Below are 24,938 nucleotides of genomic sequence, written 5' to 3' on the forward strand. Positions count from 1 at the left end.
GAAGCTATAGCAGGAGTTAACAGAAAAGTGCTGAGCTGGGCCCAACCCTTTCTTTCTGCAGTTCTTAGAGAATAGTGAATACCTTGTGGAGTTGCACCTGGTTCTGGTCTTTCCCTCATCCTATTTAACATCTCCATGAGGCCATGTGTGTGGGGCGGGGAGGATCACAAGAAATCATGGACTCATTGGCAGGTGAGCGCTGTGCTTGAGAATGCAAATACTGGAAATACTGGAAGTGCCGGCAGAGCTGTTCTGGCTCCCCATAAAAGTGCCAGAATGACATGCTGGAGGGTTTTGGCAGGACTCATGGGTTGAGTCTCAACTGCTGGCAACATGCAGATTACACGTCGTTTAACATATCATTTACAGCTGCCACTGCAAATGCTACTATCTCTCAGCAGGCCCATTGCCTGGCTGACATTGGCACCTGGATGGTCAGCGGTTTGCTGAAACTAAACCTGGTGACTGAAGAGGGAAACATTTGGAAGATCTGGACACCCGTATAACTTTGCCTTCTATTGAGTCTGCTTTCAGATGGTCAGATCAGTGTGCAGCCTGGGGCCTTCTGGACCTTGCACTGCTGATGTTGGATACTCAGATGACTACAGTGGCTAAAAATGTCTCCTCCACTGCGCAGCTCCTTGTCCCGCTCCTCACAGACACTGACTAGGCCATGGTGTTCTACACTTTCATGTCCTCCCGGTTGGATTACGGCAGCTCGCCCCACCTAGCAATGAGTACCCCAACATTAAAAACGCTTTCATTAGTCCAGCATGCAGCAGCCCATCTCCTCCACCAGATGGGTGGCTGCGAGTACATCACCTTGGTGCACTGCTCACAGCAGTAGCTCCCTATACCCCAGAGTGGCCTAGATTCAGGCTGAGCACTAATCTTTAATGCCTTCCAGGTAACTGGCCCAAGCCTGCCTCTCTGCAGCCATGATCTCCCTAGGCAGGCAAGTTTCTCAGGAACTATGAAATCGTCCGCCCCAAGGGCAAAGCCCACCAGGGCAACAGAGAGAGCTTTCTCTGCAGCTGGCCCATGAGGGTGGAAACAGATACCATACAATTTTTCCCCGGCCACAACATAAAGAACTACAAATGTGGAGAAAGAGGAGAAAACTTTCTGGCTGCCTCGGGGAAAGGTAGAGAGGAAAAAAGACCACGTGGGGCCTTTATACAGTGGTGCTGACACTTCTATTAGGCAATGGCATGCAGAGATGAGTGTGGTAAAAATGGAGAGAGAGAGAATCAAGAGTACTTAATCCTTCAGTGCTATTCTTGCTTTGTGGGTGAATTTGATATAACTTGAGTGGACTTTATTTCTGTTAAAAGAACAAAGCCTCCTCCCCTCTTGGCCCAGGCAGATGGACAGAGTAACCCCTGCTCCCATGTCCACTAGACCCTGTTGGGAAGGGGGGCAGGGGTGAAACACAACCGCTCACCTTGTTTGCAACCCAAGATGACTAATATGGATGCCAGGGACCCAGGAAGTGCCAGGCGGGAGCAGATCAGTGACTCATGGAATTCAGTGTCCTGGAGTATGGCAGGTGACTCAGTGAGTGGTGGGGGTTGGGGAGGGGAATCACCAAGTGGGTTAGTGAGTGGGGGGAATTAAGGGTAGGTGAGGGGGGGAGTGGAGGGTGTTGGTGAGTGTGTCAGTGAATGGAGGCCAGGGGAGGTCACGGGGGGGGGTAAAGGAGTGGGGTTCAGGGGTCACAGGGGGTGACTCAGGGAGTGGGGGTTGGGGGGGTCTCAGAGAGTGGGGGTCAGGGAAGGACAGGAGGGTGGGTTAGGGACTGGGAGTCAGGGGGATCGGGGGTCCGGGGCGTGGGTCAGGGTGTGGGGGTCGGGGAGCGGTACCCACAGCGGCTCAGTTTAGGAGACTCTGTGGCCATTGGGTTTGGGGAGCGTCCCGCTCCGCCCTGCGCTGGGGGCCAGCTGCGGGGCGGCGGCGCTCGGGGCCGGTCCCGGGCGGGCGGAGTCAGGAGCCCCGCAGCTCCCCGCCGGGCCGGGCCGGGCCGGGGTGGCCGGGTGGGGGGAGTCGGGGACGCGCAGCTCCGGGGCGGCTATTCCTGGCGGCGGCCCCCGCCCGCGGCAGGGGGCTGCGAGGAGGTGACAGGTGGCAGCCGGAGCCTATAAAAATTCCCGAGCCTCCAGCGACTCACAGACCCGGTCCCCTCCCGCGGAGCCCCCCAGATCCGGAGCAGGGACCCGGTCCCAGCCGGAGCGGAGCCCCCCAGATCCGGAGCAGAAAGACCTGGTCCCAGCCGGAGCGGAGCACCCCAGATCCCGAGCAGAGAGACCCGGTCCCATCCCGGAGTGGAGCCCCCCAGATCCGCAGCAGGGACCTGGTCCCATCCCGGAGTGGAGCCCCCCAGATCCGCAGCAGGGACCTGGTCCCAGCCGGAGCAGAGCCCCTCAGATCCGGAGCAGAGAGACCCAATCCCAGCCGGAGCAGAGCCCCCCAGATCCGGAGCAGAGAGACCCGGTCCCAGCCGGAGCGGAGCCCCCCAGATCCGGAGCAGAGAGACCCAGTCCCATCCGGAGCGGAGTCCCCCAGATCCGGAGCAGAGACCCGGTCCCATCCGGAGCGGAGCCCTCTTCCTCCCTAGAGCGGAGCCCCCAGACCTTGCGGTCATGCCCGGCAAAGAACCAGACCCAGACCCACAGCTGGACCAGGCGACCCCAGCTGCCGAACCGGCTGAAGCCCGGGCAGCAGAAGCGGCTCCAGCCTCGCCAGCAGAGGGCGCCCTGCAGCCTGAGCCCCAGGCCCTGGCCGCTGCTCCGGAGCGCGGGGAGCCTAAAGCAGGTGAAGGGGAGGGGAGCGGACCATGGATCTGGTCAGAGAGGAGCGTCTGTGCAGGGGGAGGCAGGCGGACCGGGAGCCCATCATCGGGGTTAGGGATGGGCAGAGGGAGCCTGAGGGTGCATAGAGGGGAGGGGGCTAGGCTGGCGGGGGGAGAGGTATATTTAGGGGATGGGGTGGGCAGGGGGAGGCTGGGGGAGGGGATGTACTTAGGGGGATGGGCAGAGGGAGGCTGGGGGGCATAAAGAGGGGAGAGGGTTAGTCTGGCGGGTGGGGGAGGGGTGTATTTAGGGGATGAGGTGGACAAGGGGAGGCTGAAGTGTCCAAAAGTATGACAGGGTTCAAAAAGGAGCTAGATAAGTCCATGGAGGACAGGTCCATCAATGGCTATTAGCCAAGATTGTTAGGGACACGCAGGGCCGGTGCTTCCATTAGGCGATCAGGATTCGGGGGGCGGCATTTTGTGCGCTCCCCATGGGGCGCACAGGAGCTTCCGGTTCTGCTCCCGTCACGCCGCCGAAGAAGGACCTTCTGCTGACGTGCCGCGGAAAACAGTGGCAGGCAACTGAGCAGCTCAATGACTGCCACTGTTGCCTGCGGCATTTCGGCGGAGGGTCCTTCTTCGGCGGCGCGATTGGAGTGGAACCGGAAGCTCCCGTGCGCCTCATGGCGCCCTAGGCAGAATTTGGGAGGCGGCATTTTGGGGACACACTCCATGCTCTGGGTGTCCCAAAACCTCTGACTGGACAACAGGGGATGGGTCACTCAGTAATTGCCCTGTTCTGATCATTCCCTTTGAAGCAGCTGGCCCTGTCTGCCAGAGACAGGATACTGGGCTAGACGGACCATTGGTCTGACCTGCTATGGCCGTTCTTACGTTGGGTATCTGGGAGTATGGGGGTGGGCAGTGTAGGCTGGGGTGGGTGTATTGGGGGCTGGGGATGGGTGGAGAGGCTGGGGGTGTATTGGGAGAATGGGATAGGCTGGGATGTGTGTATCTGGGTGCATGGGTGTGGGCAAGGGGACTGAGGAGAGTGTATTGGGGGGCTGGGTGGGCAGGGGAGATGGGATGAGTGTTTGGGGCTAGGCTGGGTGTGTTTGGGGGCATGAGGAGGCTGGTGGGTGCATTTAAGAGGGAATGGATTGGGCAGGAGAGGCTGGGGTGAGCTTCTGGGAATAGACGGGAGATGCTGGGGTGGGTGTCTGTTGGTGCATGGGGGGCCAGGGTATGCTGGGGTGGGTGTCTGGGGATGGACGGGGGAGCCTGGGGTGGATGTCTCTGGATCGATGGGGTGGGCAAGGGAGGCTGGGGTGGGAGTCCCAGGGTGGGTAGGGGAGGCTGGGGTGGGAGCGTGGTAGGCACTTGGGGAATGCATTGAGAGGCTGTATGTGGCAAACAGGCCTAGCCGGAGGGATTGTGTCAGTTGGGGGCGGGGGTTCCATGTCTTTCTAAAGTGTCTGTGTTTGTTACAGAGCCACCCAGCTGCCCATTGCACCTGGCAGTGGAGGACGTGAATGATAACTCGGTGTCCCTGACATGGAAGGCCCCAGAGCAGGAGGGCTCCACTGGCCTGGATGGATACCTGGTGGAATGCTGCAAAGATGGAAGTAGGCTTGAGCTTTATTCCTTTCTAAGCATGAAGAGCTGTGTGTTAATGGGGAAGATCATGTAACACACTGGCTGAGCGTGTCATGTCCCTGACTTGTGGCCAGGCCACACAGGGGAGGAGCTGGATGAAAACCAGTAAAACATTTTTGTGTAAAATTTCTTTTTTCTTTGAAAGTTCCAAATAAACAAAAATTGACCAGCTCTCCATAGAGGCTAGGAGCTTACTATTGCTGCCAGATAGTGGGTTGACTCCAGTAACTCAACGGGAAGGGGGCCAGGATTTTGGTGCTGAAGGCCACAGGTTTAATCTCCAGTGATGACCTGTGGTGGAAGCATTGCTCCCATGGGATAAAAGGACTTGATTACGTCGATAAGTAGCTACACGGGGAACACATTTTTAATAGTGGGCTCTTCAGTCGAGGAAGGTCTAACACAATCCAATGGCTAGAAGTTGAAGCTAGATACATTCAATCTGGAAATTAGGTGTATAGTTTTAATGGCAAGGGTAATTAAGCATTGGGACAATTTACTGAGGGTTGTGATGGATTCTGCATCGCTGACCATTTTAAAATCACAATGGGAAGTCTTTCTAAAAGCTTTGCTCTAGGAATTATGTTGGGGCAGGTGGGTCTCTGGCCTGTGTTTTACTGGAGGTCAGACAGGATGATCACAGCGGTCCCTTCTGGCCTTCAAATCTGTGACTCTATGAACCCAAGTCTCTCTTTCTGAGCCGCATACTGGAGGCAGGAGATGGCGGTGGGTACAGCAGGGTGGCTCCTTGTCCTATGTTGGGGCCTCTGAACATCTGAATCACTACATAGGAATGTAGATCTGGATGCCAGAAAGCCAAAAAAACATCAGGAGGAGGAAAAAGTTTGCAGAGGAACAGTGGGGGGTTAGGGACAAACAGACCAGAACTAAGAAGGTCAGTCCCAAATTTTTAAATTTGTGTGCCTCACTTCAGGGCTCTGTGGCCCAGATCCTCAAAGGTGTTTAGGCACCTGACTCTCATTGATTTCAATGGACATTAGGTGCCTAAATACTTCTGAGGATCTAGGTCTGTGTTTCTATTTTGTCTCCTAAATAAGTGACCTGATTTTCCACGGGCTATTGAAATCAGCAGGTATTGTGGCTGTTCAGTGCCTCGGAAAAGCAGTCCATATATTTAAGTGCCTATATATAGAAATAGGCACCCAATTTTGAACATGTTGGCGTTATGTTTGATCTGCAGGTGCAATATATTTTGGCTTCGGACTCAGGATGATTGGTGAGGGGGGTGGAGATGGGCAGGGAGAGGAGAAATATTTAATCCTCATGGACCTGAAAGGAAATGTAAGGATTAGGAAGAGATGGTTGGGGAGAGCTGGCAAGCCATGCTTGGCTGAAGCTGTAGGCATTGGTTCCTGGGTTGAGGACAGGTGGTGAGTTGGATGGTGGCAAACTGGATTGGACTAGGCTAGTGAAACTTGGTGGGCTGGTGGCAGCTGGCAGGCTCTGGTTGGCAAGTTGATAGTCTCGGATTAGTCCACTGGCTGCTTTGCTGGTTGATAGAACAGGCCAGGCTAGGGAGGGAGACCTTATTGGCTGGTGGCATTTGGCAAGTTCTCATTGGTGCCACTGGCAGGCATTGGTTGGCTTATTCTTGGGGGCTGATCCCTGGCTGCTGGCAGGATTTGCTCTGTGTTTTTCAGACTGGGGGATGGTTGGGGATGCCCTATCTGCATTTGTTGGTGGGTTGAAGTTTGGAGGATGCTGGGGAGCTCTGGCTGGGTTTGCTGGTGGGAGATGAATGTTAGCTGGATGCGTGGGGCAGTTCATGAGCCTGGCAGCGCCAAGTGGGCAGGATGCCATGCGAACCTTTGGTTGTTTAGTTGGACAGTGGAGGTCTATGATGTCTGGTTGCAGCAGGCCCACAGACTCTGGTTGGTGGGTTTGGGGCAGAGTGCTAGCCATGGCTGGCTGATAGGGAGAGGTTTAGGGGCACTGGCTGGCTTGGGGTAGACCATGAGCCTTGGTAGGATGGGACACTGCCTTAATGTAGGTTACATGGCCACCAGGGCACCTAACACTGAACTATGTAGTGAAGGAGGCAAAAGCGCTTCACAACCTGACACTCCCAAGTCTGGTGCTAAACCAGCACCTGTTTGGAGAGAGCTGGGCTAATATCCAGTCTGTTATGATCCTTCATTGTGTAGGGCCTGGTTAGCTGGTAAAGGAACCCTGGCCATCTGGCAGTGGGTAGCTGTTGAGCCCTGGCTAGCTGGTTGGAGCTGGGCTGTTGGTTGGTTGGGGCCGGCATGAGAGTTTTGGCTGGTTGGAAAGTTTTGGCTGATGCACAAACCTTGCTGGTGGTTGGGGGTGGAAGGGGGTTTGTGACCCTTGCTCCCTTGGTTGTTTGGGTGCTGAGGCAAACTTGCTCTGGGGGGCTGCTTTGGGGGGGAGGTGCGGGGTGGAAGACACACTGGTGGATCTTGAGGGCTTCTTCCAAGGCATGGATGTTTCTGGTTGGATGGCCTGGCTGGCAATCCTTACTTTGATTGGCTTTTGGAGGCTCCCAAGCCTTGGCCATCTAGCATAGGTTAGGGGTTTATTACAGGAGTGGGTGGGTGAGATCCTGTGGCCTGTGTTGTGCAGGAGGTCAGACTAGACGATCATAATAGTCCCTTAAAGTGGGACTATTAAAGTCTGACCTTAAAGTCTATGAGTCTATGTTAGAGGCATTGTGCTCCCAAGCTGTGGCCGGTTGAAGGCAGCTGATTAGCTCTGGCTGAGGCTGGCCAGCAAGCCCTAGTTCGTGTTTAGTGGATGGTAGAGGAGTCTTAGCCTATTCCTTGTTTTGGTGCCGGTGTCAAGCCCTGGTCAGGGAGCCCCAGTGAGTTGGCCTGGGGAGGCAAGGGCATGTAGATTGGTTTGTTGGGGTGGATGACAAGCCCTGCTATGTGGCTGTCAACTCACCAGCAACTAGTGGTGTTTCCTGCTACGCTACTGACTCCCCAGAGGCTCAGTGGGAATGCACAAAGCGGAGTAGGATGGAGCTGAGGCTCACAGGTGGACGGCTCTGAGGGAGAAGCAGCAATGCCCTAGATTCTGTGCAGCACCTGAATGTGCAAAGTTCCCCACTTGTGGGCCATTCCCCTTCTGCAGGCTCTTCCCCTTTTGGATGCTGAACGGCACACCAGTTTTCTTTCTGAGAGGTTGATAAGTACGAGTGAGCTGGCTGGTGGGGATGGCTAACGAGCCCTGGTTGGTTGGCAGATCTGAGGGGGCTGGTGAGTGTTGGTTTGCTGGGCGCAAACCCTGGATGAACATAGGGTGACCAGATGTCCCAATAAAATTGGGACTGTTCCTATATTTAACCCTTTGTCCCGTGTCCCAATCAGGGCCGCCCAGAGGATTCAGGGGGCCTGGGGCAAAGCAATTTCGGGGGCCCCTTCCATTAAAAAAAAGTTGCAATACCATAGAATACTATATTCTTGTGGGGGCCCCTCTGGGGCCCAGGGCAAATTGCCCCACTTGCCCCCCTCCTGGGCAGCCCTGGTCCCGATTGATGTACGATCGGGACCCTATTTGTCCTGATATTCAGGTAAGGAGGTGAGCGGGAGAGAGGCGCAGACTCCGTGGGTGTGGGTGCGCTGCATCCACCAGCAGCCAAGCTCCCCCCCTCCTCACCTCCTTCTCCCCCCGCCCCGCAGCATGCTGCATCCCCGCTCCTCCCCTTCCCTCCCAGCACTTCCTGCTACCTAACAGCTGTTTGGCAGTGCTTAGGACTTTCCGGGAGGGAGAGGGAGGAGCAGGGATGTGGCACGCTCAGAGGAGGAGGCAGGGCAGGGGTGGGGACTTGTGGAAGGGGGTGGAGCAAGGGCAGTGCAGAGGCGGGAAGAGGCAGGGGGCGAGTGAGCACCCACCGGGCAGAGGGGAAGTTGGCACTGTAGTTTAAGGCGAGTGGCGGGCGAGGGGGGGGTGAAGAGGCAAGCGGTGGGTGGGGGACTGAGGAGGGACACAGCAAGCCAGCGCTGGGCCAGGGGATGAGGAAGGGCGCAGTGGCAGGGGGGCAGAGCAGAGAGGGGGTGGGATCTGGTGCAGAGTGGGGTTGGAGTCTGGGAGGCACGGGAGTGGACTGTGGGCGGGGCTGACAGCACCCCAATGTGTCCTGATATTTTAGTGTTGTGATCTGGTCACCCTAGGTGAACAGTTCAGAATGAGCAATTTATTCAGTGAGTTTTGCCCCTTTTTCAGGCTTGCAAGTTGTCTGCTATTCCAGATTGTTTGATGGATATTTTATGTGAGCAAATTTCAGCCTGTGCGAGCACATCTGATATTCACCAATCCATAATCATGCTGTGCAAATGGTCACCTCTAGCTGCATGGCATTGTTTCTGTTCCCTGACTGGATAACCTGACCTTTATAACCTTCTGCTGCCTTTGCCTGAATCAAAGCTGGTGTTGCAAAGCAGTGGCTCTTGGCTTTGAGCCCAGCTCTGAGAAAGTGGCGCTCTGGGAACATTAGCCCAGTCACGAATGCTCAGGAAAAGTAAGTGAGCAGAGTCGCACTGAAAGTCTGATCATAACTCATGAAACCAGCATCACTCACTCCTTAGCCAGCAGCGCTGGAGATGGAGGAGGCTGCACAGAGGTCTTTTGGGTTGCATTCTACTGGGAATGACATTGACAACTTGCTAGCTAGGGATTTGATCGGAGGCACAGGTGCAGTTCATGAGGGCTTGGCTGTGCCTAGAAGTAGTTTTGGGAAACTCCCATATGGAGAGAATTTGATTCTGTAGACGGGTGCCTTGCACTACCAAAAAAAATGGTCCCATGTTGGGCCTATGAACGTTGTCAGAATCCATTTAACTTCCATCATTTACTTTATTTGGCAGTTAGCTTTTTTCTGCTTGTAACCTGCTGTGTCTTATTAAGTAAGATCTTTTGTTTGTTTGTTCCAGCTGCAGACTGGGTAGCTGCTAATAAAGAACTCGTTCTTTCTACCCGGTACACAATCCGCAACCTGACATTGGGAGATAGACTTCAGATTCGTGTGAAGGCAGTGAATGCTGGGGGCATGAGTGTTCCAGCTGTCCTGGAGCAGCCTGTTGTCATCAGAGAGATACTCGGTATGGTATTGTCCTCACTCAATGCAGCCTGTATAGAAGCGACACTGGTGCAACATTATGGTAGCACAAAGAAGCACACAAGGCAGTACATGCTCAGCTAAGGTTGAATGCTCACTAACCCTTAACTCTGCCCACTGATGCATTACAGTATGGCTTTCAATTGTGATCAAATGCTATTTCTCAAATAATAGTTATTGGGTCAAATTCAGCCCTGATGTAAATGGGTGGAACATCCATTGATTTCAGGGCACTCCGTTTGGATGTCCTTGACCTTTGTGTAGACACTTCCTCTCATGGAATGCCCATGACCTCCAGCAAAAGGAGTTCATTTGGACAGTCTGATCATTGAAATAAACATTTGCTGTGTTATTTCAGTGTGTGCACTTACACTCCTATTTATACACTCATAATCTGTTGGCTCACTTGTCCTTTGCACACTCATGTGTTGTTGCACATTCACACACATGTATGTGACTGCCTGCGTGCTGGAATGATGCCTGCTTATTTTGCTCAGAAAAGGCAAGCACTGTCTGTGTGCAACATGGGAACGTGACTCACTTCGAACTGGCTAAAGAATCGTTATCCCCACACTTAGCAAGGCTCCCATTCCTCTTGGAGGGCTATGAACATGTCACTTGTGACATGGGAATACAAAGCTGTCCAAGAGCAGAAAGGACTAAGAAATTGTTAACTGTAGCGGGGCGAGGACTCGCCGCTGCAGCGCCTCCTGTCGGTCATCCTGGGAATTAGCTGTTCAGCTCCTGAGCGCCCTCTGCAGGCTAGTGCCTCGCTGCTGCTGGCCCCCCTGGTGCCCCCTGTCCTCAGGCGCTGCCTCTGGCAGTACACCCACTCTCAGGGTCTCCCCACCCAGGGGAACCCCCACCCACTATCCCCACCTCACCTCAGTGGCTAGTGCCAGTCACCATCTAGCCCCCTTTCACTGGGGCTGGCTGCAGTCTGTATAAGCCAATCATCACAGGCCAGGGGGTTTTGGACCAGTTGCCTCTGCCTACCCTGGGCTGCACCCGTGCACCCTAGTACTTTTCTGGCCTTTGACAAGGCCGCAGCCTGGGACTTCTCTGGGCAGGAACTCCCCAGCTCCCTTGCCCTATCCCCCAGCCCTGCTCCACTCAAGTACCCTGTTCAGCTTCCCCACAGCCAGGCCCTTCTCCCTCTAGAGACAGAGAGAGACTGACTGCTCCTGGCCCACTGCCCTCTTATGAGGGCCAGCTGCGGCCTGATTGGGGCATGGCCCAGCTGTGGCTGTTTCCCCAATCAGCCCAGGCTTGCTGCTTTGCCCTGCCACAGCCCTCTCCCAGGGCTGTTTTTAAGCCCTTCAGGGCAGGAGCAGGGTTCCTGTCCCGCTACATTAACCTGTATGTTTTCATGTTCCTGTAACTCAAAGAGCTCAGTGGATTTTCTTTAAACACTCCTCCCGCTAAAAAATAAATCGCTTCTGAGAAACGTTAACCCTGTAGGAAAACTCCAATAAAGCTATCAGCCGCTGAAAAAAGGGATATAAAGCTTGAATGGCCATTGCTACTCCTGTCCTGCAGTATCCCATGTGGAGTGTGGAATGCTGAGGCCCTGTACACAGGGCCGCCCAGAGAATTCAGGGGGCCTGGGGCAAAGTGTGGGAGCTGCGGTGCTTGAACTCACCCAGCGGCGGTCCGGGTCTTCGGCAGCATTTCGGAGGCAGGGGGCCCTTCAGTCGCGCCGTGTCTTCAGCAGCACTAAAGGGCCCCTGCCGCCAAAGACCCAGACCGCTGCCAGGCCAGGGCTCACAGGGCCTCTGTGGGGCCCGGGGCAAATTGCCCCACTTCCTCCCCAGGCGGCCCTGCCTGTACACCGTTAGCAGCAGGACTGTGCTTCTTCCCATCAGCTCACATGGTTACAGCTCTCATGGTTGCTATGATCACTGTGGCGAGGGATTAGGATCAGACAGTTGTGCTGGTAGATGATGTTCTCTCGATGAGCCCCCCTCTCCAGCAACGCAGTTGACAGCAGATGTAATGCAATTTGTAATCACGTCAGGCAGGAGCACAAACTGTGTCTGTGTTCACACAAGGATTCTTTGATGGATTTGATGTATTTTGATGGCTACCGCCACCTTAGCTCCGGTGTGTTATTAGCATACACATCTGCCAGGATGTTGCAGGCAGTGTTGTCTAAACCTGCTCAGAGCAAGTGTACACAAACCAGTGTTTAATATGCCTGCAGCCATCAGCTCCTTGTCAACATTTGTGCTCCCAGAAGCAGATCAGCTGGTAATTTTAGCTGATGTCCTTGCAGACAAGGCCTGTCTTAGTTCACTCTGTAAGTGAATTAAACTAAATCGAATTAAGGCCACTTATTTCCAAATGAGTGTCCACATAGGAGTTTAATGTGGTTTCACTAATCCACTGTAAATTCATACCTTTAGTTAGTTCAGATTAATTTTCCTGAGTGTCCCTGTGTAGACATGCCAGGGCTCATCTACATGGTGAGTTGCTGGGTGGGAAGCCAGGCATGTGAATCTATAGCGCACCAATTTCCATACGAACTAAGCCGCATTCTGGGACTTTCACTGCACTGTAGCAATGTGCAAATGAGGAGTTACTGCATGGCAAGCTGGTGTGCTATAGGGTCAGACGCCTGGCTTGCCACGCAGTAACTTCCTGTGCAGCCGAGCCCACAAAGTTTAAGGTCAGAAGAGATCAACATCTAGGCTGAACTCCTGCATCTCACAGGCCACTAAACATCACCCAGCTGCTTTCTGAAAACACCATCTCTTCCAAAAGCACATGCTAAATGCAGAACACTGCACTACCGTGGGCAAATGTTTGAAATCAGGCAATTCAAAGATGGGGCCTGAATAGAGCAGGATGAAATTTTGTCGGCGAATCCAGCCATTCTTTTGCTTTGGTTTTTTTTGCTGAAAAATGCATTTTTCAGGGTCCAAAACATTTGCTGAATTTGAATTCGATGAATAGTTTCAACTGGAAATTATGTTTTCAAAAGAGGTGATGTTTTTTATTTTGACTGTTTTGTTTCAAAACATTTTGTTTAGATTTTTTTTCATTCAAAACAGTGTTTCAGTTTTAAATCTGTCCAGTTTAAAAACACACACACACACCCTGAAAAGGCCAAAATTAGAATGAAAAAGAGTCGACCAACATTTTGATTCCAAATGACATTTTTCCAAGTTATTTGATGAAAACATTTATTTCAGGATTTTTTGATTCAGACGCCAAACTGAAAAATCTATTATTTGCTGAATGCTGCTCCTGAGCAAACTGTAACTTGGCCACTTTGCGTGGTATTTTATTTTTCTGTATCTATGGTATGTTATCCAGTTTGATGCCTTCATGCTTATGCCATGGGGCCAAACTGCAGTTTTGAGCTTCCTGGTTTCTGTTAAGCTAAAATCTCAACCAGAAAGTAGCATTAACCTAATTTTTGCATTTCATTCTAAATGTGAACCTGTCAGTGCTTTCCTCGCTGTGCTAGGAACACAATACTGTGTATGGCTTATTAATGGTGCATGTTTGTTCTGCTAAACCCTACTGTGTGTACTTCACGCTGCTCCATCTGTTATTTTCCATTTTCATTTATTTATTGATGCAGTTTACTTGTTTCAACAAATCATGTGAAGTGCTCCAAAGAGATTTTAAATAGCCACAGACCCCTAGACAGACAGTTAAAAGCAGGAATGGGGAATTGTGATGTATTGTTGGACAGTCAACACAATGCACATTTCACATGTAACTAGGGCAGGAAGAAGGGTTTCACACCTGGGGAAACAATTATCATGAGGTCTGTACCAGGGTGAGTTATAGGCGCTGAGACGGATATACATGAATTAACATTCTTTCTTGGGGGGCGGCGGGGTGTGTGTGTGAGATTTCTTTGTTCCACCAAGACTGATAAGTGCAAACGTGGGCATCAGGAAAAGATTCCAGGACCAAATAGAAGCCTGCTAGGAGGAGATGCTAGCTCAGCTGTTGGGCGCAGGCCATCTGGGAATGTCAGGCATTCCTTCGCTACCCGCCCTCCACTGCCTGTATTTTACTCTCACAGCTGTTTAGGCATCATTCAACTCAGATTTAACTCTAGACACGGCCCCCCATACAATATCCCTCCTGGAGGTAAGCCCCTGCATGGTTCATCCTGGGAGAGGCATATGCTTCTTTTATTATGTACTAGCAGAAACCCTTTGCCTCCAAAGGAACTGCCAACAAATGCAGCCATGGTAGAGTTACCCTGCTGCTATTTTGACTCTGGTAAAGGAGACAGGAAGTCCGTATACACTCACAAACATTTTCTGCTTCTCTCTGTTATGTTCCCCAGGGAACACAGAAGTAAGTTTCCAGCACAATGTGTTAGTGCCAGAGGTCCCAGTTGGTACCCCTCACCATCTGGCCCATCTCCTCTCAGCTCACAGTCAAGCAGGGAACCCCAGCTGTGGCAGGGAGATGTGCTCTCTCCCCTGAGTCAGTACAGAACCAATTTCCCCACAGGAGGCGCTGTGCTACAGGGAGGGGTGTTGGATGACTCTGTAGGGGGCACTCTCTCCAGTGAGTTAGCACTGACCCCAATGATCCAGTGTGGTGCTAGGGGGCGCTGTGCTGCAGGGAGCAACAAGGGTGACGCAGTAAGGGGCGCTCTCTCTGGAGCGAGTTCCAGTCCCAGCAATAGAATTATAGAATATCAGGGTTGGAAGGGACTTCAGGGGGTCATCTAGACCAACCCCCTGCTCAAAGCAGGACCAATCCCCAACTGAATTAGTTTTTAGAGTTACTTAGTACTATGCTGCAGGAGGCACAGCCCTTAAGATGCAAAAAAAGATGCACCGCGACCACCCGTGGGCAGTAACAGCTCCGCAGCCCCTGTTCATTAGAGATGGGATGTTCTGGCCCAACAGCAGCCTGCCCAAGCTTCTGCTGGAGAAGTAATTCCCTGCTTGCTCCATAATCTCCTTGTGTTGTGTTACTGGTGTGAGGTGGCTGCATTTCAGTGCCAAGTCAGCCAATCCTGTGCGGCTCAGGCGGGGAGCGGTTGGGGATACCTGGGACAAGAAGTGCTCTGGAAGGCCCAAGATCCTGCTGTAGGAACTCCCGCTGAGAGCGCGGGGCAGTGATTTCCCGAAGCGCTCATGAAAACAACGTGTGTGTGTGATGTCTGCTTTGTTTAGAGCACCCGAAGATCCGAGTGCCGCGCCACTTGCGTCAGACATACATCCGGCCTGCTGGGGAGGTGGTGAACCTACTAATCCCTTTCCAGGTAGGTGGTCGATGTTTCCAGTGAATGGCTCTTGGGCTTGGCCTCTGTCTATACAGCAAACCCCCTCCCATGTGTGGAGATGCTGTGGAGGGGCTCCTCCCTTGCAGCAGGGGGCTCAAGGGAGACCCCCCAGAACAGACAGTAGCAGACAAGTGGGGAGGAGACAGGAAGCTTGAACTTGGTGGGGTGAAACAGGGGGTGCTAGTGGAGGGCTCTGAGGGGCATGAGGAGAGCAAAGGGAAAAGAGTGGTTAGCCTGCGACTCAAGCTCCCCTGGTTCAATGTCTGGCTCTGCCACAAAGTCCATGTGCGACCTTGGGCTTCTCCCTTAGTCTCTCTGTGCCTCAGTTCCCCAGCTGGCCAATGGGGACCAATGGTGCCTGCCTCCCAGGCCTGTGCGAGAGTAAGTATGGTAAAGGTTGGCAGGTGCTCACAGGCGTAAGGTGAGGAGAGCCAGGAAAGCACCATAGAGAGGTGTCAGCAGCTGGGGGTCACGGCTGCAGTGACCCAGGTAGGAGACCTGGAGGGGAGTTTAGGCCCCTGGGACAGAACGGAAAGGACATATGCCGGAGGAAGACGAGATGAAAATGGGATGCTGCCTGGTTCTGGAGGGTTGACGAGGAGGCCTGGGCAAGAGCCCAGGTGGTGGGCGTGGGAGGTCAGCTGGGCCCACACTACCTGGGAGAGATCAGAGAGTTGGGGGGAGATACAGGACAGGCTGCAGGGAGAAAGGAGCTCTGCCAATTACAAGGCATGGGGAAATGCCCTTTCTCCCCTCCCCCAGCTCCTCGGCACCAGGTCTTGGGGGCAGCCCCCAGTGGGATTTTACCCCCAGCCACATGGGGGGCACTGGGAACATATTTACTGCCCATTGACTGGGTGGGAGGGGCTAGAGCCATGCCATCGGGCTCTTCACACCTGGCAGGAGTAGGAAGGATGCTGCATCCCCAGGGCTATCCTCCATGCCCCCCAGCCCCACGGCAGAGAGAGGGGTTGGTGGGATCCCCTTGACCACCCTGCAGGGTGTGGGAGGGGGTTCCTGCCTGCTCCCAGGACTGTGACTTGGGGGCTTGGATGCCCTGTGCACCAGTGACTGGCTAGGACAGGGCATCCTCCAACTCTCTTTGACCCCAACGGTAGCTGTTGGCCCCAATGCCATGTGACCAGCCTAGGGGCCCCACCGAGGGCCTAGGGTCCAACCTGTCTGTTTACCTAACCAAGCAGCTGCAAAGATCTATTCCGCATACCCTGCGATCCTCCCTTTCTGGCTCTTGCTGGTGAGTAGGTGCTTGCAAAGTGCCGTGCATTCTCCAGCCAGGTGCCTGGTGCTGTGATCTGGGTATCGTGCCAATTAAACCACGTAATTAACTGTCAGTGCCCTTCAGTAGGTGACACTCAATGCAAATACTGAGCGCTCCAGAGCAGCAAACCCCGCTGTCTGCACATTCTGGTCTCTCTAGCAAAGGCAAGAGAAAATGAGAATTTGACACTGCTGCAGCCAATTAGACTAGACTGTAAGAGTGAGTGGCCAGAGCCAGGAGCGGGGATGGAGATGATCCTCTGTGGCTCCCACTGGAGGATCAGGGCCACAGGCTATACGGTTTCTGATGGATGCTGTATTTTGATGTCACAGCTGACGCGCTAGCCGTAGTCTTAGCATGCGTGGGCCTAGTTGGCATTGTCCTCTTGAGGCTGTTGACTAGCAGCGACTGCTCCCAGATACCACAGCTGCAGGGGAGATAAGAAGACGGGCATTGGAAATGGAATCACAGCCAAGCCACAGATTTACCCACTAGGCAAAGCCACCCACCCCCTAAAAAGCTAACATCTCAAAGGTGCTCTCAGAAGGCGCGTCTCTGCATCGCCAGTAAAGACCGCACAAGGACCACTGGCATAGAGCTGGCTGGGGGGTGCCCAGCTGGTGGAATGGACCTGAATTGCTCTCTTGAGCTTTCTCTTCCGCCTTTGTCCTAGGGAAAGCCGAGGCCCCAGGTGAGCTGGAGCAAAGACGGCCAGCCTCTGGATCCCAAGAGGGTGACTGTGCGCAGTGGTGACAGGGACACCATTTTCTTCATTCGCAAGGCAGAGCGCAGTGACTCTGGCCAGTACCAGCTGAGCGTCAAGATAGACAGGCTGGAGGACAAAGCTACCATTGACATCCGTGTGATCGGTAAGAAGGTGCAAGCACTGGGCGCTGATCGGTGCCTGGATGGAGCTTTGCAGCCTCTGCTGGCTCTCATGGGCCTGCGGCCATCAGGCAAGATTCCCTGCAGCATGGGGCCCCTAGAATTCACTTCTGCCCCATGGCAGCTCCAGCTGGGCTAGCCAAGGCCTGGTGTGGCTGGGGATGGAGTTGCCAGCCAGACTCCCTGCTGGCCAGCACCCAGCAATGAGGGGAGAGATCCCAGGGCAGAGCGGTGTGTGCGTTGTCCTTGTGTGTGAGACACTGGAAGCTCCTGCAGCACCTCCTGGAGCAGGGTGCTCAGCCCGCTGCACTACGTGTGGTCAGGAGGAAAGGTCTGCATGAGGAGCACTGCAGGGTTTGGGAGCTTGCTACTGGGCATAAGGCTAAGATGCCCTAAAGGGATGAATTAGAGGGTACAAAATGGATGGAGAGTAGGGACGGTGGGAGGGTCATTATGGGCTGCGGAGCAGAACTGACGGGGGGCTGAGGGACAGGGTGCATATTCTTTCCAGACGCCTGGATGCTGCTGTAGGCTCATGCAAACACGAGTAACCCATGACATCAGACAAACGCACATGCAGGGCTCTCCCTGCTCTGACACCATGGTGATGGATGCTATTAGGAAACATTGTTTCACTAGGAGGGTGGTGAAGCATTGGAATGGGTTACCTAGGGAGGTGGTGGACTCTCCATCCGTAGAGGTTTTAAGGCCCGGCTTGACAAAGCCCTGGCTGGGATGATTTAGTTGGGAATTGGTCCTGCTTTGAGCAGGGGGTTGGACTAGATGACCTCCTGAGGTCTCTTCCAACCCTAATCTTCTATGATTCTATAGATTCATAAGAGATGGGGCAGATTCTGGATGAGAGACCAAGTGTTCCCCTAGTTACTCCCACCCCATACTGATCCACAGTGCCACACATAACCCATGGACTCAGCAAAGCAGCTGCCATCTCTGCAAGCAGGTGGCTGTGTGAGCTCTCTGTCCACTGCTGTGAGCCGCCGTGCCCGCCCTGTACCTGCAAGGGGATGGCCTCAGTGGCTGGAATGAGCCTCTGGTTGTCATTGCAGAGCAGCCGGGCCCTCCAGAGAACCTGAAGCTGGTTGATGTGTGGGGGTTTAACGTGGCGCTGGAGTGGAGTCTGCCGAAGGACAACGGGAACGCAGCACTCAAAGGGTACATGGTCCAGAAATCGGACAGGAAGAGTGGGGTGAGTCTGTGGTGGCTGCCCGGAATACCTCTCTGAGCAGCGGGACCTGGGATGAGTGTGCGGCTTGAGCTGAGTCAGACGCTGTGGACTGTGATACAGTGCTCATGGCAGCGGGGGGTGGGGGATGCGGGGGGTTGGTGTCGATAGCCTCAGAACCTCCCCTAGCAGGCAGACCTGTGGAGATGGAGCCCCCCCCCCCCCCGAAGTCGTTTGTGTGGTGTGGGGGAGTCCGCACGTTGCGGCGCAGGAGAGGTTTGCACAGGATGTTCTTGGGTGCCTCCAAAATGGTTTGGTTCCCAGCTCCGCATGTGTTCGGTTATTTGCACAATGGCCCCAGGCGGGATCTGGGTCCCGTTGGGCTGGGTGCTGCATGGACAGGGCTCGCGGGCGAAGGCAAGACAAAGTGGCTGTAACAGACAGCTGGAAAGAATGAGGTTGGGGGTGGCTCAGGCCTTTACCCAGGCCAGATCTGTTCACAGTGAGGTGGTTTGAAATCAGCTATTTCTAAAAAATAACAAAGCGAGCGAGAAATCAGGTCTCAGGTCCCTACAGACCCGACGGTCTCAGCTGGGAATTGCCCATAGGTGGCCCAGTGGGGGGAGCCTCAGAGAGGGGTTTGAAAGAGGCGAGGGAAGAGGTCGGTCCAGGAGGACATTGCCCACCCAGGGGGGGTGCTGAAGAAGATGCACTGGTGGGTTTGGCAGTGGGGGTTGGCACTGTAGGGGCAGCAGAGCGGGAGAAGTTAGGGCCGTGTGGTGTGGATAAGCAGGGAGGCGTTAAGCAGTGTAGGACCTGAAAGGAAAGGAGCAGAAGCTTGTGTGTGATGACATGGAGAACGGGGAGCTGGTGGTGGGGAGTGGGGCTCGGGGGAGTGACGTGGGCAGAACCACCTGCCATGGAGATGGTCCGACAAGCAGAGTTTTCCCAGGGAAGCACTCCGAACCGGACAAAGAGGTGCCGTGCCTATAGCTGTGAGTAGCCCGGCCCTGGGCCCAGGGCTGAGCAAGAGGCGGGTGCGCTTCTGATGTGAGCAGAGAGTCACTGCCAGGCCCCTCACTACCCAGTGCTCAAGCCTCACGGTGCAACGGGGCGCAGACCCAGGCCATAAACTGTCTCAGTGGGGCACATAGTTAGTACCACTTGGGGACTGTCCCCGATTGGCTGCTTTCCCCATTTACCCACCTCCTGGGGAAGAGCAGCCAATCAGATCTGTGCAGGAGATAGACAGGGTTCTGGCCCCCTCCCAATGATGTGACACCTTGTCAAGGGGGGTGGGGAGAGCAGAGAGTCCCCAGCAGCTCAGTGCAGCTCCACTTTCCCCCACCCCCTCTTTCCCTTGTAAACAACGGGGTCTCCTCCTCTGCCCCTCCCCTCCCTGCATGCAACATCCTGCCTGGAGCGGGGCCCCCGCTGCAGCCCCTCCCCAGGCCTGGGAGAAGGGGGTGAAGAACCCCAGGAGCTGCAGGAGGAGAGATGTGGCAGAACAGATGCAGAGGCAGAGTTGATGGGAGGACAGGATTGATTTGGGTGTTGGGGGGTGGGATTAATTGCTGGGCAGGGGAATGGGCAGATGTAAGGGTGATGGCAGTTCCCTCCACCCGCCACTTTCCCCCCCAGACCTTTAAGCACTGTTGCTGCTGAAGGAGGTCACGGGAGGGACTGGCCCGAGAAAGCATTTGGGGATATAGAAGAGGAAGGCGGGGCTGAGGGTGGGGAGGAGGCATGCCAGTTTCAGCACCTCTTGCTTTTCAGCCTGTAAAGTAGTGAAGCCCCCTTGCCCATCCCCCACAGGCACCTGTTGAAAGCCCAGTCACTGCTGAATGATGCTTGGGCGCAGGCGAAAGGGAGAATGTCATGCAGGCGAGACCTGCTGAGCCAGGCACAAGGGCAACTGTTCTCTGTTGTGTCAACAACTGCAGCCTCTCCATGAGCAAACTGCTCACCCTGTGCATTAAAGGCTCATGCTGGCCGAGGGCCGGCTGCCAGGCCTTGTCTATCTTGCTAGGGGCGTTCAGGGGCTCGTACTTTTTGCAGCAGAGGGAAGATTCTCCACCACCACAACGTCAAGGCACAAGTCATTAGGCTGTGTAAGGGAGTGATGCTCACCTCTGCGGCGCCTCCTGCTGGCCTTCCAGGGAATTAGCTCACCAGCTTCCGCAGCACCCTCTGCCAGCCGGTGACTTGCCTTTTGCTGGCCCCCGTATCCCTCCTGGACCCCCTTTCTCTTGCAGGTTGCCCCCTGGCAGTACCCCCACAGTATCTGGGTCTCCCCACCCAGGGGAACCCCCACCCACTATCCACACCTTGCCTCAGTATCAGGCTACTGCCAGTCACCATCTAGCCCCCTCTCACTGGGGCGGACTGCAGTGTACAAGCCACTCATCACAGGCAAGGGGGGTTTGGACCTGCTGCCTTGGCCTACCCTTGGGCTGCCCTCTGCAAACCCAGTATCCTTCTGGGTCTTTACCAAGGCCTGCAGCCTGGGAGGTTCCCCAGCTCCTCTGGCCGCTCCCCAGCCCTGCTCCACTCTAGGTACCCTATGAGATCCTAAGCAGCCAGGCCCTTCCCTCTCTAGAGGCAGAGAGAGACTGACTCTGCTCCTGGCTCACTGCCCTCTTATAAGGGCCAGCTGAGCCCAGATTGGGGAAGCTGAGCCTGCTTCCCCAATCAGCCTGGGAACTGCTTGCTCCCAGCCACAGCCCTTTTCTGGGCTGTTTTAAGTCCTTTATGGCCGGAGTGGGTTACCATCCCACTACAGGCTGGTATCTCAGTAACTACCTAAGCTATCAAGAATGGCATCTTCTGTCAGTGCATTTTTTTCTGCAGCTTACCCAGTAAAACGTCCCCAAGTCATTCTCGAGGTTATCCCAAGGGGAGGCAAATCTGCCCAGCTGTGTACCAGAGGTTTGCACAGAGAAGACACTCACATGTCACCTACTGGTGGAAATCAGAGTTGTGGCCTGTGTTGATTTTTGTTTTTCACCTGCCCTACGTGTAATAGGCTAAAATAACAGTTGAGGGAGAAGGTATCAGGGTCCACCCACTTCAGAGTTGCCCAGATGAGGAATCTCTTTCGGTTCCTAGCGGGTGTCTACTCTGCAGCTAGCTGCTCCCACTGCTGTGGCTACATGGCTTATTTTTAGCTGTAAGGGTGGACCCAAGACCTGAGTAATGGGACAGCCGCTGGATTTTCTACTGGGCAAGATAAACTGGCCATCAACAAGTTTAGGCTTGAAATTAGGTGAAGGTTGCTAACCATCAGAGAAGTGAAGTTCTGGAGCAGCCTCCTAAGGGGGGAAGTGGGGGCAAAAAAAACCTAACCGGCATCAAGACTGAACTTGACAAGTTTCTGGTGGGGATGGTGTGAGGAGTCTGCCTACAGTGGCATGGAGCTGATCTGTGACTGCTAGCAGCCAATATCTCCAACGGCTGGAGATGGGCCACCAGATGGGAAAGGCTCTGAGTTACTACAGAGAATTCCTTCCCATGTGTCTGGCTGGGGGGTCTTGTCCACATGCTCAGGGTCAACTAATCACCATGTTTGGGGTCGGGAAGGAATTTCTCCCCCAGGTCAGATTGGCCGAGACCCTGGGGGCTTTTCGCCTTCCTGTGCAGCGTACGGCACGGGTCATTTGCAGGTTTAAACTAGTGTCAGTGGTGGATTCTCTTTAAGTCATGATTTGAGGACTCCAGTAACTCAGCCAGAAGTGATAGTACTATTGCAGGGGTGGGTGGGTGAGGGTTTGTGGCCTGCGGTGTGCAGGAGGTCAGATGAAATGATGGCCCCTTCTGGCTTTTAAGTCGATGAGCTCTGTCTTTGCCCTGCCGCTCTCCAGCTGGGGCGCCGGAGCCAGGGGCAGACATGAGACTGAATGGATGGGCTGGGGGAGCTTTGAGAAATGTCTGGGAGATGGCAGCTGAAGCTATCAGAGCACATAAGGTCACCCAGGACGAAGGGAGAATAGGGGGAGCCCCAAGGAGAAGGCCCTAAGGGGCACTCATGGATGGCGGTTTGGGGGAGACACAACAGGCGACACTGAGGGAGTGGCCAGAGAGGCGGGAGGAGAACCAGACGTGCCCGGGGAGAGGCAGCTGAGATGGGTGGTGCAATCAACAGGATCAGAGACAATGGGAAGGTCCAGGGAGATGAGGCTGGAGAAGGGGCCAGGTGGCCATTGGGTGGCTTGGGTGAGATGTTAAAGCCAGACTGCCAAGGCTGCATGTCTGAGGATCTTGGCTGTGAGGGGCGGGCTGGCGGGGAGGCTCAAGGGAGGGATTATGAGTGGGGAGATGGCGTGATGTTAAAATCTGGGAGAAAAGAGCCTGTGGAGAGTGACAGGCTGATGGAGGGTGTCGGGAAGGTCAGGAGGGGCTGAGGTCAAGGGGCCAGCAGAGGACTGAGGAGAGCAGAAGGGCCAGGCCACCATCAGGCCCTGGGGCGAGCAGGATTCGCTGAGGGAGGGATGGAGGGCAGGGGAGGGGGCTCACACTGAGAGGGGGGCGGACGCGAGTGGGTTTGAGGAGAGGGTGAAGGTGGAGCAGGACGATGGCCGGGAGTGGCGTGGAGCAGGGAGACAGCAGTTAATGCAGAGATGAGGAGGAGAGAACAGATGGGGCAGGGGGTGGGGGGGCGAAGCTGGCTGCCATGCTGGCTTGGGCGGCGTGTTCATCTAGGGAACCTCAGCTCCTGCCCGGCGCCTCACGAGAGGGTGAAGGCCTCGGCCAAGCTGGGTTTGGCTCCTCAAGGCAGAGGGGCTGCAGTGGGGAACGCTGCAGGGATGCAGGTGCAGAAAGACCGACTTGGTGCCTGGGTAGAGCCTGGTCCCATAGCTGGAGCACCAGGGCCCAGGGCTCCCCCCAGGGTCTGGGCTGAGAGGCTGCCTGCCAACCTGTGCTGTAACCGTGGTGGCGGGTTGACCCCCCTCTCCCAGCACTGGGGCTTGCAGTGGGAAGACCGCTGGGGGCTGGGTGGTGTTCACCACGCCCCGCACTAACAGCCTGGCTCCCCTCGGCTTTCAGCAATGGTTCACCGTGCTGGAGCGCTGCCCCCGGCCCAGCTGCACCATCTCCGACCTCATCATCGGCAACAGCTACTCCTTCCGGGTGTTCTCGGAGAACGCCTGTGGGCACAGCGCCACGGCGGCCGTCACCACGGAGCTGGCCCACATCCGGAAACCAGGTTGGTGCTGGGGACGCCCAATAGAGAGCAGCGGCCAGGCGGGGAGGAGGCGCTCTCCCTGAGAGGTGGCCAGTGGCCAATGGGGGGCCAAACAGCTTGGCTGGGAAAGCTGCTGCTGGTGGCAGCTCTGCAATGCTGATGTGAGCGAAAGGAGGAGGCCCAGGGTTTTCTAGCCACAAAAGGTTGCAGCATTCGGGTCCACCGGCTCGTGCCCTGCCAGGCTCGAAACGGGAGCGCTCGCCCATTAGAACAGGGGTAGTCTTAGCACAGCCCTTATTCCTGACAGAAGGATATGAAAAATTGTTCCAATAAATATTCTCTTAAACCTGTCTAAAACAGCTTTTTTCCCCAGGAGGGATGGTCTTCCTTGTAATTTCTCCCCCATCTGTAGCTTTCTCTCCTATGATCTCCTGCCAGGTAGCATGGCCTCAGAGCTGCTCTCCCAGCATGAGATGTTGGCCCCCTGAGACAACAATGGTGGCTGTTGCGGGGGGTGAGGTGGGGTTGTGTTCTCCTGGGCTGGTACAGAGCACGGGGCGGGGACACATTCCAGTGACCAACTCTTGGCTGAGGCTCAGGGTTTGCTTCTGTTCCTGGGAGGAGGGAGTTCTGGAGTATTCAGTGCTTCTCTGCTGAGGGCGCCCCGAGCCCCACCGCTGCCTGGTCTGAGCGCCAGGGCACAGACAGCCGCTGTTGTGACCTGCTGTTTGTTTCCTAGAAATTGCTTACAAGCCTGAGAAGTACTCGGGCCGGGACTTCTCTGAACCTCCCAAATTCACCCAGCCCTTGGCGGACAGGTCCACCACCAGAGGTTACAACACCCAGCTCTTCTGCTGCGTCCGGGCCTTCCCCAAGGTGAGACGCCACCCTTTCCTCACCCCGCCTTTCCTCTGCCCTCCCTCACATGTCTCTTCACAGGGTGGGTGCCTGAGCGGCCACCGGATCCTGCAGCGTTACTGTGCAGGGTGCTTGGGCGGCAGCCGGTGGCTGGCGGGCAGGAAGCAGCGGGCTCGGAGGCTGCTCTGTGAGTAGAGTTGGTGTCTCAATGGGCCGGAGGAGTTATCTGAGAGCACTGGGAATGCAGTGCCCCATTTTGGCAGGTATGGGGAGTGCGCCAAGCCTGTGCGGGGTGCAGAAACTCTGCCTGGGCTCTCCAGCCATATGTGGCACCCTCCTTGCCTAGACTTTCCTACTGCCTTAAAGAAGTAGCAGCTGGAACATAGGGCTAGCAGCTGGGGGACCTGGTTTCTAATCCTGCTGGTGCTGTTTATTTACCATACAGCCTCAGGCAAGTCACGTCACCTCAGCCTTGATTTTTCCATCTCTTAAATGAGGCTAGTCATACTTGGCTGCCTCCCAGTGGGGCTGCAGAGGGCAAATGTGTTAGTATCTAGGGTGCCCCTCTCCATGGCATCAAGGTGTTTTACCACCGCAAAGGGAACGGTGCCACCTGTGTGGTTAACCCACTCATCTGCTGTGCCAAAGCCCCATTACCCACGCACATGGGGAGCTACCCCATTACCCCATCAGCGATGGGCATGGGGCCCTGGACGGCTGTTCCCTCAAAGGCCCTGCTG

At 55.1% G+C, this 24,938-nt stretch overlaps 1 protein-coding gene across 1 annotated transcript in view; it reads left to right on the forward strand.

Moving 5' to 3' along the window:
* Window positions 1–2,111: 2,111 nt before the first annotated feature.
* MYBPH (myosin binding protein H) overlaps window positions 2,112–24,938 on the forward strand; it is a 28,594-nt gene continuing 5,767 nt past the window's right edge. Inside the window, exons 1-8 of the mRNA XM_039538958.1 lie at window positions 2,112–2,811; window positions 4,282–4,416; window positions 9,361–9,528; window positions 14,702–14,790; window positions 16,764–16,959; window positions 18,043–18,182; window positions 23,202–23,361; window positions 24,080–24,216. Coding sequence (XP_039394892.1) covers window positions 2,640–2,811; window positions 4,282–4,416; window positions 9,361–9,528; window positions 14,702–14,790; window positions 16,764–16,959; window positions 18,043–18,182; window positions 23,202–23,361; window positions 24,080–24,216 — 1,197 coding nt within the window. The 5' untranslated portion in view covers window positions 2,112–2,639. The remainder of the gene's footprint in view (window positions 2,812–4,281; window positions 4,417–9,360; window positions 9,529–14,701; window positions 14,791–16,763; window positions 16,960–18,042; window positions 18,183–23,201; window positions 23,362–24,079; window positions 24,217–24,938) is intronic.

The sequence above is a fragment of the Mauremys reevesii genome, linkage group 4, assembly GCF_016161935.1.
Source record: "Mauremys reevesii isolate NIE-2019 linkage group 4, ASM1616193v1, whole genome shotgun sequence".
Taxonomy (NCBI): domain Eukaryota; kingdom Metazoa; phylum Chordata; order Testudines; family Geoemydidae; genus Mauremys; species Mauremys reevesii.